At 36.9% G+C, this 18,872-nt stretch overlaps 1 protein-coding gene across 1 annotated transcript in view; it reads right to left on the bottom strand.

The window, feature by feature from the left end:
* Window positions 1-18,872, bottom strand: part of C18H18orf63 (chromosome 18 C18orf63 homolog) — a 40,489-nt gene that overhangs the window by 14,420 nt on the left and 7,197 nt on the right. The window contains exons 4-8 of the mRNA XM_025365694.1: window positions 18,194-18,250; window positions 12,879-12,990; window positions 11,907-11,948; window positions 9,991-10,067; window positions 1,482-1,591 (exon numbers count right to left, since the gene is read on the bottom strand). Coding sequence (XP_025221479.1) covers window positions 1,482-1,591; window positions 9,991-10,067; window positions 11,907-11,948; window positions 12,879-12,990; window positions 18,194-18,250 — 398 coding nt within the window. The remainder of the gene's footprint in view (window positions 1-1,481; window positions 1,592-9,990; window positions 10,068-11,906; window positions 11,949-12,878; window positions 12,991-18,193; window positions 18,251-18,872) is intronic.

The following is an 18,872-nucleotide window of genomic DNA, read 5'->3' as shown; positions in this document are numbered from 1 at the left end:
GTGCTGGGATTACAGGTATGAGCCACCCCGCCCAGCCGGTGTTGAGCATTTTTTCATACACCTGTTGGTCATTTAAATATCTTCTTTTGAGAAATGTTATTTGAGGGCTTTGCCCATTTTAAAATCAGGTTATTTGCTTTCTTGCTATTGAGTTATTTGAGTTCCTTATGTAGTTTGGATAGTAGCTCTTTATCAGATGTACGGTTTACAGATATTTTCTCTCATTTTGTAAGTTGTCTCTTCACTCTGTTGACGTTTTCCTTTGCCAGATAGAAGCTTTTCAGTGATGTAAACACATTTGTCTATTTTTGCTTTTGTCATCTGTGCCTTTCAACAGATATGTAGTTTTCAGTGTACAGGTCTTTCACCTCCTTGGTTAAATTTATTGCTAGGTATGTTTTTGGTAGCTATTATGGACAAAATTATTTTCATTGATTTCTTTTACAGATAGTTTGTTGTTAGTATGTAGAAATGCTACTTTTTTGTGTGATTTTGTATCCTACAACTTTACTGAATTTGTTTATTAGTTCTAACAGTTTTTTGGTGGAGTCTTTAGGATTTTCTATATGTAAGATCATGTCACCTGCATACAGCAACAATTTAACTTCTCCCTTTACAAGTTGGATGCCTTTTATTTCTTTCTCTTGTCTAACTGCTCTAGCTAGGACTTCTAGTACTATGTTGAACAGAAGTGGAGAGAGTGGGCATCCTTGTCTTGTTCCTGATTTTAGAGAAAAGAGCTTTTAATTTTCCACTGTTGAGTATGATGTTAGCTATGGGTTTGTCATATATGGCCTTTATTTGTATTGTATTTTAACAACTAGAATTACTAGAAAAAACTAAATTAGATTGTTGTAAACAATGTGCCAACTGTAAACACAAAATAATGACTAATAAATTTTTCAACCCAAAGATATTACTGGTAATTGTTAGACTTTAGGGAAAAGTCTGTTAGGTGGTAAATGAATTAGAGTTAAACCTATGTTTTCTACCTACCTCTTCCCAGCTTCAATGATTGAATTATTATGTGTATGCCACTAAAGTTCTTTTTCCTAAGCGATTTAAAATTTTATCCCAATAGTCCTGCTTATACTAGTAACAAAATATTTTTTCCTGAAAATAGTACAAACTTAAAACTCAGTTCATATCAAATTATAATGAATCATTAATGATTAGATACAAGTTTATGAGGTTTTCTTAATATTATTTTGATAGTTTTCATTTTATAATGAGAAATTCAGAAATATTACCTTTTTTGAAACTAGATCTAATAAAATTTGAATATATAATAAAATTAGTAATTTGATAAAGAAAATTCATGGCTTTTGTAAATATGACAATACCTTTGTGAAGTCATAATTCAGTATTTTAAAATTCACCAAAATGGTTTATACTTTTGTACATGTCAATGTTAAGAAAGCAAAATAAGGGCAACCACCATATTTTGAACCCACTCTAGATACTACAAATTGAAATCTCACCTTGGCAAAACGTAGCACCAGTTGCTTAAAATGGAATGTCTCTCAATGACAGCATGCTTGTTAGTATGAAAATCCTTTATAAGGCTCGGGGAAATCTCAAACTCTTTTAGCTTTGAATGGAAATAAGATTTGTAAGTCCTCGATTTGGCAAAAAAGGAAACATTTTAAAAGAAACGTATTTGTTACATGCACATAGTAGGTTATAAAGTGGTTTTAAAGACTTAAGTTACATTGAATCATGCATAATCACTTTACATAAGTAATCAAAGTTGCAGCTCACCCTGCTTCTCCTTTATACAATATAAAAAGCATTTCATGCTTTCCCTCTTACCATCCAAGCCCAAACTCTTATTTTGCAGTTATTTTAGCTGGTTTTCAGATTTTAAAAAAATTATGTTAATTTGCAGGGAGTTGAATCTCTTCCAAAGGAAGGTGTTCATATTTTAAAATAATAGCTTTTAACCTCAATTGTTTTTTTAAATGGAGGATGAGTAAGGGAATTATACTTCTATCCGGTCTTTTGGAGGAGAAAAGACAGAGCCAATGCTCCAATCTCCTTTTATACCCCTAACAGCCTCCTAGAACACTTTCTTCCCTGTTCCTCCAGTGTCCTCCCTATAGGGCATTTTGGCTTGTGTTTAACCTACAAGAGTTTGCCAATTACAGCTCTCTTACCCTGGAAAATCTCCCTGAGAGGCACTGTTCCAGTTAGCCAAAGATATAAAGAGACCTCAAGGAGGGTGAAAAAACAAAGTATTAATGGGTGAAAGGACACTGTATTAAGATTAGAGAGAATGATTCATAAACCCTTACCCCATTCCCCGTTTTTTTTCTTTTTTTTTTTTTTTTTTGAGACGGAGTCTCGCTTTGTCACCCAGGCTGGAGTGCAGTGGTGCCATCTCGGCTCACTGCAAGCTCCACCTCCCGGGTTCACGCCATTCTACTGCCTCAGCCTCCCCAGTAGCTGGGACTACAGGCGCCCACCACCACGCCCAGCTAATTTTTCTTTGTATTTTTAGTAGAGACGGGGTTTCACTGTGTTAGCCAGGATGGTCTCCATCTCCTGACCTTGTGATCCGCCCACCTTGGCCTCCCAAAGTGCTGGGATTACAGGCATGAGCCACCGCACCTAGCCAACCCTTACCCCATTTTTAACCAACCACCTAACATGTTTTGAGAAACAATGTTCTAACCTCCCTGCCTACTACTTTTCAAGGAAGTCCAACTAAACTAGACAACTTTTTATTGCCTGGACAACTCATTAGCATCTTAACAATACAGTTGCTTAAAGTATTGTCCCCACTCTGATTTCTCTGACTCCTACCAATAAGGTCCTGATGCCTGGATCTAGACCCATCTTCCCCATATCCAGTGACTGATCCTTCTCTGAGTTCCTGTGGCATTCAGTAAAACTAATGGAAATGGAGGAGCAGGGCAGAGCAGGAAAACATGAATGCAGGAAGAGGAAGATAGAATATGTTAGTTACATTGTGAGGTAAAAGAGCAAGGCCACACAGAATGAATAAGGACACATATTTTCCTGTGCACAAGAGATAAATCTTGCACTGTGATGTACTATGCTTAAGAGATCAGTTGCCTGAAATGTGTGATAAAAACATGTTAGAACAGGCATAGTTATGAATGTTAGAAAAGACTGGTTATAGAGGGAGGAATAAACTGAGAGAAAACAGAACTTAAAATTGAATTCAAAGAAGGTAGGTATCAGGTTCAAATGTTTAAAGTTTATGGGTTCTCACACACACGTACTTATATAGCTTGAGTATATATCCTCTGGGTACTTTCTACAATATTCAGAGACTCAAGTCAATTGCCGCAGGGACCTCAATAAGTACCAGTACTTATTGTTTACACTAGTCTTTCTCAACACAGATTAAAGACTGGCAAACCACCCAACTGTTCACCATATACTCCAAGAGACTGCGAATGCTAACCCTTTGTATTTCCTTATTTAGCAAATATTTATAAAGTGCTCTTACATGATCAAAACCATATTGAAAAGCAGGTATTCAATAAATATTATTTTCTCCTTATAATGCCAATCTAAAGAATTTAGACTTAAGTTTCTCTAGGTAAAGTTGAAATACTAAAGATATTTAGGCTGGGGACCTTTGTTTTAGAAAGTGAACTCTGTTCACATTTTAAGGAAAAATTAGATGATAAACTTGGAGGAGAAAGGCTGGAGACAAGGACTATATGGAGACTGGTTTAACAATTCAAGTAAAAAAGGGGAGTCTGAATTAGAGCAACAGAAATGGAGGCAGAGAAGAGTCCATTTCAGAGACCAGGGAAGGCTATTAAAGACTCACTGGAAAGAGAAAGTGAGAAAGAAGAAAAGCCAAGCATGACTCTGAACTCTTTAGGTAGGTAAATTATTGACTGCTGATGCCACTAATGAAAAGAATAATTACACAGGAGGAACAGATTTGGGATTGGGGAAGGTGACAAATAAATAAAATCAGTTTTAGAAATAATTGAGTCTGACTGCGATTTGTACATTCATTTGAAAGTATCCAAGAGAGGACAGAAAAGTTACAACTATACAAGAATATTTGGGAGGTATGGTGTATAGGCTGAAGCCACTGAAATGGGTGAGCCTGCTAAGGAAAAGAGGGCTGAAAATGGAACCCTAAGAAACAGCAACATTTAAAATGATAAATGAAGATAAATGAATTCCAGGAGATTCTAGAAAAATCAGTTTCAGAGAAATCAAGAGAGGAGATTATTTCAAGAAGAAAAGGGTGAAAAATAGTACAAGTGTTTCAAAGATTTCATATATGATTCCCTCAGACATTTTCTTTTTCTCTTAATTCCTGAAGTAACACAGCTCCTATAACACTAATTTTGATACTCCATTACCAAACATTGTTTTTTAATTGTATTTTTATTTAACATATATTAGGTATCTATTTCTGTAAGGCTCTATGGGACATACAAATTTGAACCAAAAAACCTAAGGATAGGTGAAGGAAGCATGGTATTATAGAAAGAACAGAGTTGAAGGACAAACTCCAATCCTTACTACCTTTATGACCCAGAGCAACTTATTTAACTGCTTTGTGTCTTAATTTACTTACTTATAAAATAATAACAATAGCTATCATTTTTAAACCTTTACTGCCAGGTACTATGCTAGGCCCTTAATGTACTTTACCCCATAACCTCCTTACAACCCTAGAAGGGATATCATTATCTCCAATTTATAAGAAAAATGGAATTCTGCGAGATTAACTAACGTACCAAAGAGGCACTGCTAATAAGTGCAGATCTGAGAATTTTAATGTGATTCTAGGCCTACACTGAATTTTCTGGGTATGTGAATATTAACCAGTACTCAGTAAATGTTGCCTTCGTCTGGTAAGTTTTATGTGTGTGTGCTCTTCTTTCTTCTGACCTCGATAAAACATTCTAGGAGGAAAAGGTGTTTTCCATCAGCACTTGGCATATACAAATAATAGTACCCAGTAAATATCCATCTATGAAATAAATAGAAATTTGTTTCGAGGCACTCATTTCCCAAATATTCCATATAATTAAATTTCAAGGCAAACAGTTTAATATTACATAATGCTTTTCTGAAATAGATCCCTCATGTAACTATGGATTCAATTATAATCTCAACACACCAAACAGTAAAATTCCAACTTCTGCATATAAATTCCTTTAGAAACATTCAATTACTTCCAGGAAAGTATTATTTTAAAGTTTAGCACAGTCCAAAATTTGAGAAATGAGTAAATTACTGTTTCAATTACCTCTTAAATTTTTTGATCTCTATTTAAATTGTAAAGATAAGGGCTGAAATCCCATTTTTCATAATGAATTATAATAAACTGCTTTAAAATTGGTCTAAATAGGGTCAAAGGTCAGGATTTAGAAAATGACTCCAATCTCTAGCTCAGAGGAATTAAAAAAGAATTTAGAAACAAAAGTCACCTAGTTCAATAAATAAATTAGTCTTTCACTCTAGTCAACGCTCAACGCTCCATTCATTCCGTAAATCTTTCTTTTTTTTTTGAGAAGGAGTCTCGCTCTGTCATCCAGGCTAGAGTGCAGTGGCTGGATCTCAGCTCACTGCAAGCTCCACCTCCCAGGTTTACGCCATTCTCCTGCCTCAGCCTCCCGAGTAGCTGGGACTACAGGCGCCTGCCACCTTGCCCGGCTAATTTATTTTTTTTTGTATTTTTTTGGTAGAGACAGGGTTTCACCATGTTCACCAGGTTGGTCTCAATCTCCTGACCTTGTGATTCACCCGTCTCAGCCTCCCAAAGTGCTCCATAAATCTTTCTAAAGTGAGTGACAGGCACTAGAGTAGGCTCCTATGATAGAAAGATTAATAAGACACAGACCCTTCCCTCTAGGACTTCTCAGTTTAATGAGATATTTGCATAGATAATACGTGATAAACAAGACAGGGAGCACCAAGAGAGATGACTTAGGAGATGGGGAATTCTTCAAAGTGGTGATGTCTGAGATAAGCCTTGAAAGATGAGCAGAAGGAAGGGAATTATAGGCTTAGACAACTGTGTGATCAAAGACATGGAAGGATGAAAGACCATACTATCTTTGAGAAACAATTCATAGTTTGGCTACTTGGAGAGCAGTAATGGGAGATGAGGCTATAAGTAGGGTTGGTTTGGATCAGTTTGCTGAAGACCTTGCATATCATAGTAAATGGCTGAGATTTCATCTTATAGTCAATGGAGGCCATGGCAGATTTTTGATGAGGGGAATGAAAGCAAACAAAATAAACTGGAGGGAAGAGAAACAAGAAACATCCTCCTTCTCACCTCTTCACCCTTATTTCTCCCCTCCCCCCAACCTGACCAAATAACTATGAAAGAAAAAACCAGAATCCCAGAACCCCAAACTCGCTATACCAAAGGGAACATTAAGCTTGGTAACTGAATCACACAAAAACAAAAAACAAACAAAAAACCCCTGCCTTCCCTTTGTTCCCAGACAGCTTAGTTTCAGATTATGACTGTAAATGTAGATTTACTGAGTGAGAGAAATGCACAATTGACTTTTCCTCTACCCCTTTTCATGTGTTTAATGTAGATTCACTGAGCTGTAATCAAAGCCTCACAAGAATGTAACCATTTGCCTCATTGTCTACCCTCCTCCTCTTTTTTCCCCTTCCTCTTTCCCCTTCTGCGTGTTCTTTTCCCTTTAAACACTGAAGTCCTCAAAACCCTCTTTGGAAAAAGCATGGGGCACGGATCCTATTGTAACTTGTATTTCTTTTCCCTGGGCATGTCATCAACCTTGGCAAAACAAACCTGAGTCAGTTGAGATCTGCCTCAGTCATGTTTTCATTAACATAACCAATGCCAGATTTTAATAAAAGGAAAATTAAATGCAATTATCTTTTAGGCTCCATGAGGAATAAAAATGAGTAACACAGGACCTAGAATCTCAAAAACATTACAATTTAGTGGGAACATAGGTATATATGAAACTAATTTTTGTAGCAGTCAGAATGTATAAGATGCCATATCAAAAGCTTAAGTAAAAGTGAGATTCAGAGAAGCTGATGAATAATCATAATTTAGAGAATCGATTTAATTTAACAAGTACGTGTTGAGTGTATAATGTTGAATAGAGGAGAGGCATGTGTTTGCCCCATTTTTGGTGTTTCCTTCCCTGCCCAGAAAGCTCTACTAACACATATTCCTGGAATCATTCTGCTCTGTCATTCATTCCTCCCTAGGGCATATGTATGGTGATATCTTAAACCATAGTTTCCATAATCCCCACATGTTGTGGGAGGGACCCAATGGGAGGTAATTTACTCATGGGGGCAGTTACCCTCATGCAGTTCTAGTGATAGTGAGTTCTCGCGAGATCTGATAGTTTTATAGAGGGCTTTTCCCCCTTTGCTCTGCACTTTTCTCTCCTGCCACCTTGTGAAGGAGGACATGCTTGCTTCCCCTTCCACCATGACTGTAAGTTTCCTGAGGCCTTCCCAGCCATGAGGAACTGTGAGTCAATTAAACTTCTTTCCTTTATAAATTATCTAGTCTCAGGTATTTCTTCAGAGCAGCGTGAGAATGGACTAACACAGATGGTAAAATTGGGATGAATAACCAGGCATGCTGGCTCGCCTCTTCCCCTTCCTCTTGGGAGCTGGCCTGCTGGCAGAGAGTCGTGTTCTGCATTCTCTTTGTCATATCAGAACCAGTGCCTGGTCTCCCAAGGGAGGCCTGTCATTTTTCCACTACTGCAATTAGTGGATGGGTATTACGTCTGCCTAATTCTAAGGTTCAGATAAGCCATGTCCTCCAAGAGCTGTTTTCCCTTTCCAGTAATGAACAGCATGACTATATATCCCAGTTCGTGCATGTTGGGCTAGTATCTCATCAGATTAGTGCCCCTTTCACTCTCAGAAGCATCCTATTTTGAGGATAAATTATAATCCCACCCTAGTAATAAAGGTGACATTCTGATCTCTATTTATGTTTTACTCCTCTGTCAATCTCTAAATTGGTTCAAACTAAGGTGGAGAATACAAAAGTATCATCTGTAGAAAATTCAAAGGTGAGTAAGCCACAATATTAGTCTTCATGATGCTTCTTATAAGAAAATCAGAGGTATAAAAATAGAAATAAGTATGTGAGTATAAACTACAATTTGACTCTGTGTCCCTTCCAAAACTCATTTTGGAATTTAATCCCCAATGTGGCAGTATTGAGACATGGAGCCTTTTTTTTTTTTTCTCTAAGACGGAGTCTTGCTCTTCTCTAGCCCAGGCTGGAGTGCAATGGTGCGAGCTCAGCTCACTGCTACCTCTGCCTCCTGGGTCCCGGTTCAAGCAACTCTCCTGCCCCAGCCTCCCGAGTAGCTGGGATTACAGGAATGCACCACCATGCCCAGCTAATTTTTGTATTTTTAGTAGAGACAGGGTTACACCATGTTGGCCAGGCTAGTCTTATACTCCTAACCTCATGATCCGCTCACCTCGGCCTCCAAAAGTGCTGGGATTACAGGCATGAGCCACTGTGCCCCGCCAATGTGGAGTCTTTAACAGGTGATTGGGTGATGAGGGCTTTGCCCTCATGAATGGATTAATCCATTCATGGATTAGTGGATTAGAAGGTTAATGAATTAATGGTTTATCACGGGAGTAGGACTCACGACTTTATAAAAGGAAGAGAGACTTCAGCTTCCATACCCAGCCCTCTTGCTACGTGATGCCTTGCGCCACCTCAGGACTCAGCAGAGAGTCCCCAACAGCAAGAAGGTCCTCACCGGACATGGCCTCTATAACTTTAATAAATAAATTCATTTTCTTTACAAATTACACAATTTCAGGTATTCTAAGTGACAGAAAACAAAGTATGGTACAGGAAAGTATGAGGGTTTAAATGAGGGTGGGAGATCACACAGGGTTTGGAACCTTGGGAAGGTTCCTCATCAGTCCAAGATATACATGCCATGTTACCCATTCCAGTTATTTATATGCAGGTCATCTTCCCTACTGGCTTACATGATTCTCCAAGGCAGAAAAGTGGATCCTATTCATCTTGGACTTATCCATTGTCCTTTGTTACTTATCCACATAAGAGGTAATCAAATAATTAAATGGAAATAAATGAATGGAGGAGTAGCATTTGAGTTGGCCCTTAAATGATGAGAAGGACATGTATAGCCAATCAGAGGGCTATTCTAAGCAAAGGAAGCATCATTTGTCCTATGCCTGGGGTTTCTCAACCTCCACACTATTGACACTTTGGGCTGGATAATTCTGTGGGTGGGGATAAGATGACTGTCCTGTGCAGGGGAGGATATTCATTAGCATCCCTTTTCTGGCCTCTACCCACTAGACTCAGTAGCAACACCATCCTACCTCCATTGTGATAACCAAAATTGTCTCTAGACATTGCCAAATGTCTCATAAGAAGCCAATCATTCATTTCCCTGCCCTCAACCACTTCCATTGAGAACTACTCGCCTAGAGGAAACACAATAACATTGAGTGACACTAGTGTATAAGATGATTCTATACTAGGTGCTGTGGAAATCCACAAAATAAAAGACATATCCTTCTACTAAGAAGACAGAATGTGTTATGTGTAAAAAATAGATGCAAAAAAATGCTACCAGAATATCAAGGGCAGGGGAATTAATATTAAATTTAATACGAGCTGCAATTGTGCTTTTTACATTTGGAAGCGAAGGAAGAGGCAAGAAGTGGGTGATAAGACAGGATAGCTTGTGGAGAGTCTCGGATAGCATCTTAACAAAGTTTTTGAACAAAGGAATAATGTGAAGACCTGTGTTAAATGAACAGAATAATATTTTCTTTGGGGAAGCAGATTTAGAACAATATAAATATATCAAGCATTTAATAATACAGATTTTGATAATAAAAAGCTTTCTACCACCCTTCATGTTAAAAATTAAAACCTAATTACATGTTAGTAACAATAATAAACATAAAAAGTATATAGTAAATATAATAAAGTATAGAAATCACAATATGTGGTACCTCAGGTGGTGGCAGTCTGATTGTGCAAGCTTCTATACTTAGACAAACTTGAGTTTCTGTTACATTGATGTTTAATACTGAAAATAAAATATTTAACTGTGAACTATTTGGAATTATTACTCTACTATTAAATGAAGTATTTTAGTAACAAAGGAAACTAACTTATTCAAGTCAAAAACAAGAACAGATTTTTTTTCCACACATGGTAAAAATTCAAATAATAACCACTTAATATTTGACAGTTTACAGATGAGACATCTAAAAGAGGACAAAGGTATGAAATAGCATGAATATGTGTGTGGGGTGCAGGTCACAGGCAAGGTTACAATAAGAAAAATGAAACACCCCACAGTTAAGAGAAAAATCCAACAAATACCTTACACAAATCTGATATATATTATATATATATGGAGATTGTGCTATTCTGTAATCTAAAGAAGTATCACACCATGTTTCTGACTTGAGTAGTCTTTTACTAACAAATATCCTCAAATATACTGGCAGATATATTCCAGATCTCCTAGAGCCTTGAAGTCCTAGAGTCTTGAAGTCTTTACCTTTCTTTTTCATAAAGAAAACTACTTCTGAAATGTAAGGATAGTGGGGACTTTGGGAAGGGTTAGTACATGAAAAAAGCATGAGGGGGATTCTGAGGTGCTCTTAATGTTGTTTCTTGATCTGAGAACTGGTTACAAGAATGTTTAGTTTGTTAAAATTCAATGAGATAGACACTTAAAATTTGTCATAGTGTATTACATTTCAATAAAAGTAAAAGAAAAAAAATCCTAACACAGGAGTAAGGAATTTTCCTCTCCTAAACTGTTATTTTTAATCCCTACAGCTGTAGTGTCATGACAGTGTTTGGAGATGAAACTAGATGTAGGTAATGAACCTATTAACCCAGAGGTCGGGCACACTGACTGACACTACACAAATTAAACATAAAACTAGTTCAAGGAGAGCAAACAGGCTTTAGCTGGAAAGTCAAACCAGATCTAATAGCTGTAGATTACAGGTCAGGATTTTAAGGCTATGCCCAAATGATGTGAAAAGCTACCATGATTGATTAATAATGTCTACGGTGGTGACTCAAGATTCTCATCTATCTGCTATCTCTGGACTACTGTTTAGGAAAGTGTCTATCTGAAACACAACCATGCAAATCAATGAAAGAACTGGATTAGGCCATCTAGTAAACTGTATACTTTAGATCATCTGTGTCTCTTTTTACAATTCTTTAAGGAGAAAAAGAATCCTATTCTTATAAGAAATAAAGCTTTGACTTACATCAGTACTAAAGAATTTTTGATGATATGATTCTGGAAACTACACATTATAAATGCCTACAGAATTAAACTCCTTCACAGTCATGATTTTCTTTAAGTAGGGAAATTAAAAATATAGCTTTTTCCAATTAAGATGAATTTTTCTCATACAGTCTAGAATGTACATTTCGAACAAGAAGTGATTTCCCAGGTGAAATTCCGATTACAATAATATCTAGTTAAGGTCTTATACAACCTGATTAATCAATAATTATACAACCCAATGATCTATGTTATAAGTTTTTTTTTTTTTTTTTTGGAAATAGGGTCTTGCTCTGTCACCCAGGCTGCAGTGCAGTGGTACAATCATGGCTCACTGCAGCCTCAACCTCCTGTGCTCAACTGGCCCTCCACTTCAGCCTCCCAAGTAGCTGGGGCTACAGGCGTGGTGCCTGGCTAATAATTTTGTAGAGTTAGGGTCTCACCATGTTGCCCAGGCTGGTCTTGAACTTGTGGGCTCAAACAATCTACCTACCTTGGCCTCCCAAAGTGTTGGAATTACAGGCATGAGCCACCGTGCCCAGCATATGATACTGTTTTCTTTAGCAACTGTGAATTATATCATCTATTGACTTACGCATTTATACTTACCAACAGCACTTTGTTTTCCCATCTGAGAAAGAAAATCTCTTCCTTAAAAAATTCACAGAATATGCCGTATTATTACAACTCATAATCATGTTTGATATTTATAACTATGCTTGATGTGAAATTAACAAAGCTAAAGAAAATACTTTAAAATTCAGTTGTTATATAAAGTAATATCTGATGACAGCTGAAAAAACATAATCATTCAAAAGGTATCTCTTCAATTAAAAGGATGGAAATACCAATTCTTCCCCCAAATATCTATTTCCTGCTATGAAATATTTAGAAAACAGTCAGACTTCAAGAAAAATTCGGGATAGCTTCCCAGTTTTAACAGTATTGTGTTCATTTTATCATACTGCTTTGTAACTTACATTTATTCCTAAGTATCAAGTATTATATAGTAATTTTTTTAAAGAAACATCAGGCCTCTGTATATAATCCCAAAGTAAAGAAATGACATTTATGTTGTGGGCTTGCTTGAGATTGCCTAGTTGGGTCAGTTTTAAGAATTATTTGCTAAAAATTATATATCTTAAAATTAAGAACAGATGCACATTGATATGGTTTGGCTGCATCCCCACCTGAATCTCGAATTGTAGTTTCCATAATTCCCACATGTTGTGGGAAGGATATGGTGGGAGATGACTGAATCATGGGGGTGGGGCTTTCCTGTGCTGTTTTCGTGATAGCGAATAAGTCTCATGAGAGCTGATGGTTTTATAAAGGGGATTTCCCATGAGCACGCTCTCTTGCTTGCTGCCAAGTAATACATCCCTTTGCTTTTCCTTTGTCTTCCACCATGATTGTGTGAGGCCTCTCCAGCCATGTAGAACTGTGAATCCACTAAACCTTTCCCTTATAAATTATCCAGTCACCAGTATGTCTTTATTAGCAGCATGAGAACAGACTAATACACACATAACAGAAATAATCTAGTTCAGAAAGCCCTAAAGACTAAAAAGATAAAGTTACCTTGTATCAAGAGATGGCCAGTTCTATTCCAGGCTGGAGCAAGTCTAGCCGTGAATGAATATGAAAGGCAGTTCTGAAGAATTACAGGAATTACTCTTTGTGGAGCCTCCATCTAAATATATTAAATGGCAAAATATGGACAAATTTAGAGCAATTGCTGTGTATGTATATACTAATAGGAAACGACTGCCCATTTAGATCACCACCCAACAAACTGGGGTATTCTAGGTAAAAATTATAGCCATTGCTAGAGCTAATCCTGTCTGGTTCTAAAGTTAAAGAAGTATTCAAATATATTCACTTCAAAACCGCTACTATTGTCATGCTATCATGGTCAAATACTACCTGCTTACCCTGGCCAATTAGTCTAAATCTTGAGAATTCTATGCTAAAAACCTTGATCTTTACTTTGTATTCTCCTCCACAAGGAGAAATCCAAACGAGGACAAACTTGTAATAGTTCTCATTATTGTTCACTCTGTTCCTGGACCAAACTGAGGGTGGAGCTGCTATTTCCTGTGGCCCAATAACGAGATGCAAATGAACTGGGGAGGAGGAGAGTTTTTATTTTCTGCAACTGGTTACAGGGAGAAGGCCTGGAAATTATTGCCAGACTAACTCAAAATTACAAAGTTTTCCAGAGCTTATATACCTTCTAAGCTATATGTCTATGTGTAAGTGTGCATTTATCTAAAGACATAAGTGATTAACTTCTTTTAATCTATAACTAAGGTCTGAGTCCTGAAGACCTTCTTCTGGAACCTCAGTAAGTTTACTTAATCTAAATGGGTCTAGGTACTGGGGTGATTACCCTTACCTTGTCTCCTGCTAAATAAAGGTTTGGGGAGTTCCTTTAGACCCCAATAAACTTGTTTGTGGAGGCCTAGGGAGTTTCTTTAGCCTCACAATAAAACTTGTTTAATCCTAACAGGGTCCTGTTAAGAATTCCTTCATTATCTTGTCATGCTTCAAGGCCCAGGAAAAGCCTAGGCAAAACTCTTGGTGGGTGCTTTGTTACATTTCAGCCTTTGTATAAGGGCATAGGCTCAATTAGCTTTTAATGTTTAACCTTGCTACTCAGTCAGTGCTGGAACAGTTGTAATGGAGGCCTGAGTTAGTGAGACCTTGCCTGCCACAACTGTAGAAAACAATACATACTTGCATGGGCACATATGCAACCAAGAGAATATCTCTACTTGTATAATACAACATTAATTTTAAAAATTAAGATTTTTCACTTATAATTAAGACCAATAGGTAATAGGAACCAGATTTATTCTCCCACTTGAAATGCCTAAAACACCAGGCAAGCTATATGAAATAACAGTTCACAAGATATCAGATATCAGGCAACAAAGAACAGTGATCCCCAAAAGATGGGAAATGAACAAGATAAGCCCTAGGATTTCCCCAGCTTCTTGATGATAGAGGGTTTCTAGGCTGCAGTACAGAGCAGGGGAACCTAGGAAGAGGCCAGTTGTCTCACTGAATTAAGGAGACAGAGCTGAAAGTCTAGGAAGCTAGAGGTTTCAGTGCAAACTATGGGAGAGGAAAGAGCTGCACAGAAATCAAACTCTGGAGGTCAACAGAGAGTCAGCTGAGTATGGATTAGCACAGACATGTGAGGAAGCTACCCAAGGCTGGAGAAAGAGCCAAGCTGTTTGATATATAAACATCCTTGAAAATACAGTCCAGAAAAAATTGCTGGCTTTGCCTCTGTGAAAAAGGACATGCAGAAGCATGAGAAAGTCGAGGAAAATTGTCTCCCAATATTATCCATCTCTAAGTTTTGTACCATTTTGACTTCTGATGAATGTTTCCAGGACATAACTGAATAATCTGTTGGCAGAGGATGGAACCAAATTTCTTCAGTTTGTCTCATACAGAATTTAATTAAGGCTACTATCATTAGGACTCCATAATGCTGACCTCAAACATGGCCCCAGGGGCCCAGACCCAAACAGTTGAATAAACCCCATAAACCACCAGGGTCTTCCTTAGAGAGCTAGGTGGATTTCTCTCTTAATTTCTGTATTGACTTTCTCTATGGCCCAAGGAATTAATCCAGATACAGCAAAATCTATCAGCACAGACTCAGCCTTGGCACGCAAGGAGGAAGTATGGGGCAATTCTGTCATTCATAACCATCCTGGTTGGTGACCTGGATGCCTTGCAGTGCAAAGATGGTGTGAGTCAGCACTTCAGCTAAAGTCAGGGACAAATTCTCTACCACCTTTTCTATGTGAGTGACTCCCATCGCAGGGAAAACTGCTTTCAGGATGTGCATGAACAATGGATTGTTATCTCTCTAAGAAACTCCTCCAAAATAACCAAGGGCAGCCTCGTTTTGGAGAGTTTGCAGCAATTGTCTAAGGGCTACAAACAGAACTTCAAGGAGAAACAGATGAATTCATAATTACAGGTAAAGACCTGAATACTACTCTCTTAATAACTGACACAAGTGAACAGAACATAAGTGAGAATATAGCAGACTTAAAAACACTATCAACCAATGTGACCCAATAAACATTTATAGAATACTTGATAACACATTTATAGGATACTCATTCTTCTCAAATGGACAAGGAACATTTACTAAGATAGACTATATTCTGGGGCATAAAATAACCTCAATTAATTTAAAAAGATTCAAGTTATAAAGAACGTATTCTCTAACAACAACTACACTGGAAATCAATAGCAAAAAGATCCTTGGAAAATCCTCAAATATTTGGAAACTATATAACACACTTCAAAATAACTCATAGATCAAAAAAGAAATCAAACAGGAATTATAACGTATTTTTTAACTGAAGAAAATAAAAATAAAACGTGTTTAGGAAGAAATGTATAGCACGAACGTGTTTAGAAGACATGTCTCTATATTACAAAACAAAGAAATTCTCAAATCAATGACCTCAGCTTCCACATTAAGAAATTAGAAAAATAAGACCTATAAGATTACCAAGGGCAGAGACTTTATCTGGTTCACAGCTTTATCCCTAGTATCAAGTACAGTGCTTGACATGTTACAGATGTTCAATAAATATCTGCTGATTATGATTATGTGAAAAGTATTCATATAAAGAAAAACTGAGCATAACCATAACAGCTCAATGAGGGTAGAAAAACAAGTGATACTGGAAGAAAGCTTGTGAATAATAAAGAATTCAGGGTTGGAAAGTCTAGTGAAGGTAACAAAAATTTAGTTTATAGGAATGAAAACTGAGATAAATGGAAAAAGGATAAGAGTGTAAACAGAAAAATGTTAAACATTTTGGAGATGTGACACCTTGTACTGATAAAGTCATAGGTGTGAATTAACAAGGTGGAAGAAAAATAAAGTACAAAGCATTTTTATTATTGTATAAGGACTATGGGTGATATTTTCTTAATTTTTCATTTTCTCTTATAAAGTACACAAAAAAATGATGATGCTTAGTATAAATAATGCTTTATTAAATCAATACAGTAAGTCCTCATTTAATGTCATTGATAAGTTCTTACAAACCATGACTTTAAGCTAAACGACATATAACAAAACCAATTTTGTTATATTGGTTTTGGCTATTGCTAAAACTATAGGCTAACTGATACAATTAAAAGTTTCTATGGCATAGTTCTGGTCACAAAAAATCACTAAGCTTTTAAATAAAGACCAAAAACACTTGTAATATTAACATTGAAATAAATGTAAGCTATACATACATTTAAGAAAGATTAATAAAAACAAGTAAGAATTATTCACCCAATTTTTGGTGAATCAGTGAATGACAGTGGTAGTAGTGGTGGTGGGTAAAATCAAAGAATAAATGTTTGCAAAGTGAAAATTTTAAGGAGCACCTCCTACTACCACACAGTTCAAAACAATCACAAATATGACAGGCTCCCTGAATGCTTTCGTACCGCATCATTTACTGTAGTGCATCTGTATGATTATTGTATACTTTATGAACATTTATTTTATAATAATTTGTATTCATGTATCAATTTATTCATTCATTTTCCAACTAGCTTATTCTAGTTCAGGGTGGTGGGTGGCCAGAGCCTATCCTGGTAGCTCCAGGTGCAAGGTGGGCACCAGCCCTGGACAGGACTCCATTCCATTGCAGGGCAAACACACACATACCCACCCTTACTCAGCCTGGGACACTTTATACATGCCAATTCCCTTAATGTGTGCATATCTGGGATGTGGGAGGAACCCGGAGTATAAAAAGAAAACCCACTCAGACAAGGGAAGAAGGTGCAAACCACACAGACAGTGGCCTTGACTGGGAACTGAATTATTTTCCTTTCTTATTAATGTTATATTGAAACAATGTTGAACAAAATTATTTTATTCAAGGATCTGCTATACTAAAATGTTACCTATTCTTAGGCCTTAATAAATAATAGAATTTGGTAGAGATTGCTTAAAGACCCAAGTCCTAGTTCTAGGTGAATGACATACTGTAAATCTGGTTCTCATAGCTAGCTTGTAAATGGCCTTTCAAGATAACCAGAATCCTTAGATGACCAAACACTTGTCTCAGTAAAGAGATGTAAACGTATTCTTTTCTCATTGCTCTTGAATAATACTTGTTTTCCCACAGATTGTAACTGATGGCCAGAACCAGCTTTCAGGTCATTCAAAGATTTCTCAGGGAACTGGAAAGTGTTACTGAAATTTTACTTGCCTAGGACCTAAAGGCAACATCTCATTTTAAAGATGACTAGAAACCTCATTATCCCAAACTCTACTAGACTTAGGAACAGAGGCCAGCAGTAACAGCTGGATGGGCTTCTGGGATAACCAATGACAGTGTCTCAGAGTTACATGCAGAGGCATGAAGAGAGCTCTAGTCAAGGCTCCATGACTCAATTTACTGAGACACAGAGGGGTCTCAGTAAATGAATACTAACCACTGTATTCATCTTTCTCTTTCTGAAGATCCAGAAGCTCATCACCATGTAGAAAACAATCTATAATGTTTTATTTCTCTACATATTAGCTATATAATATGGGCAATAATCTCATCTCTCTGGGTTTATCTGTGAAAATGATGAGATTCACTTATTTGAAGATGTATATGGCAAAAAAGATTATGCCACATAAAATGCCTGAAATAAAGCATCCAACAAAAAAGCCTCTTCTCCTCTTTCTACACTAAATGTGCACATAATAACTGTCAGGAAAAATGTGTTGGGTTCTTTCACGTGTATAACAATAATCTGTGAGAAAGAGACTCCAGTTTTTGTTTGTTGACAAAAGCAGTGGAACATATAATCACTATAAACAACACATGGTATTAATATCATTTTTTAACACTTACCTTAGCTCCATATTTTTCAACATAGGCATTAAGTTTTCTTGCTTTATAAAATGGTATCTGTAACAAAAATCCACATTTATAAAAAGGACTTAACATAAATATATAATTAAATAATGCAACAAAGAAAGATTTTAAGCATTATTCTACAGAGGGCAAAGAATCAGGCCATCATCCAATTAGCATTTGTGACTTGGAGAAGAAGTGATGATCATTCTCTCCCTGAATTGGAATCTGTGGGCACATTTTCTTTCTTTCTTTTTTTTTTTTTTTGAGACAGAGTCTTGCTCTGTCGCCCAGGCTGGAGTGCAGTGGCCGGATCTCAGCTCACTGCAAGCTCCGCCTCCCGGGTTCACGCCATTCTCCTGCCTCAGCCTCCTGAGTAGCTGGGACTACAGGCGCCCGCCACCTCGCCCGGCTATGTGGGCCTATGAGGAAAGCCTTTCTAGGAGTGACATGACCCCAGTATCCATATAAAGGAAAAGGCCAATAAATTTTGCACAATAAATATTTAACACTTTTCTTAATATATAATTCTTAGGCATGAATAAGGAAAATAGACATAAATGGAAGATCATGTTCAAAGGCCTAAGTGCTCCAACTCATTAATAAAAGGAATACAAATTAAAGGAAAACATTATTTGTAACCTAACAGACTGACAACTATTTAAAGGCGTGAATA

The sequence above is a fragment of the Theropithecus gelada genome, chromosome 18 (assembly GCF_003255815.1).
Source record: "Theropithecus gelada isolate Dixy chromosome 18, Tgel_1.0, whole genome shotgun sequence".
In the NCBI taxonomy this organism is placed as follows: Eukaryota; Metazoa; Chordata; class Mammalia; order Primates; family Cercopithecidae; genus Theropithecus; species Theropithecus gelada.
This window is presented reverse-complemented; position numbering and strand designations above follow the sequence as displayed.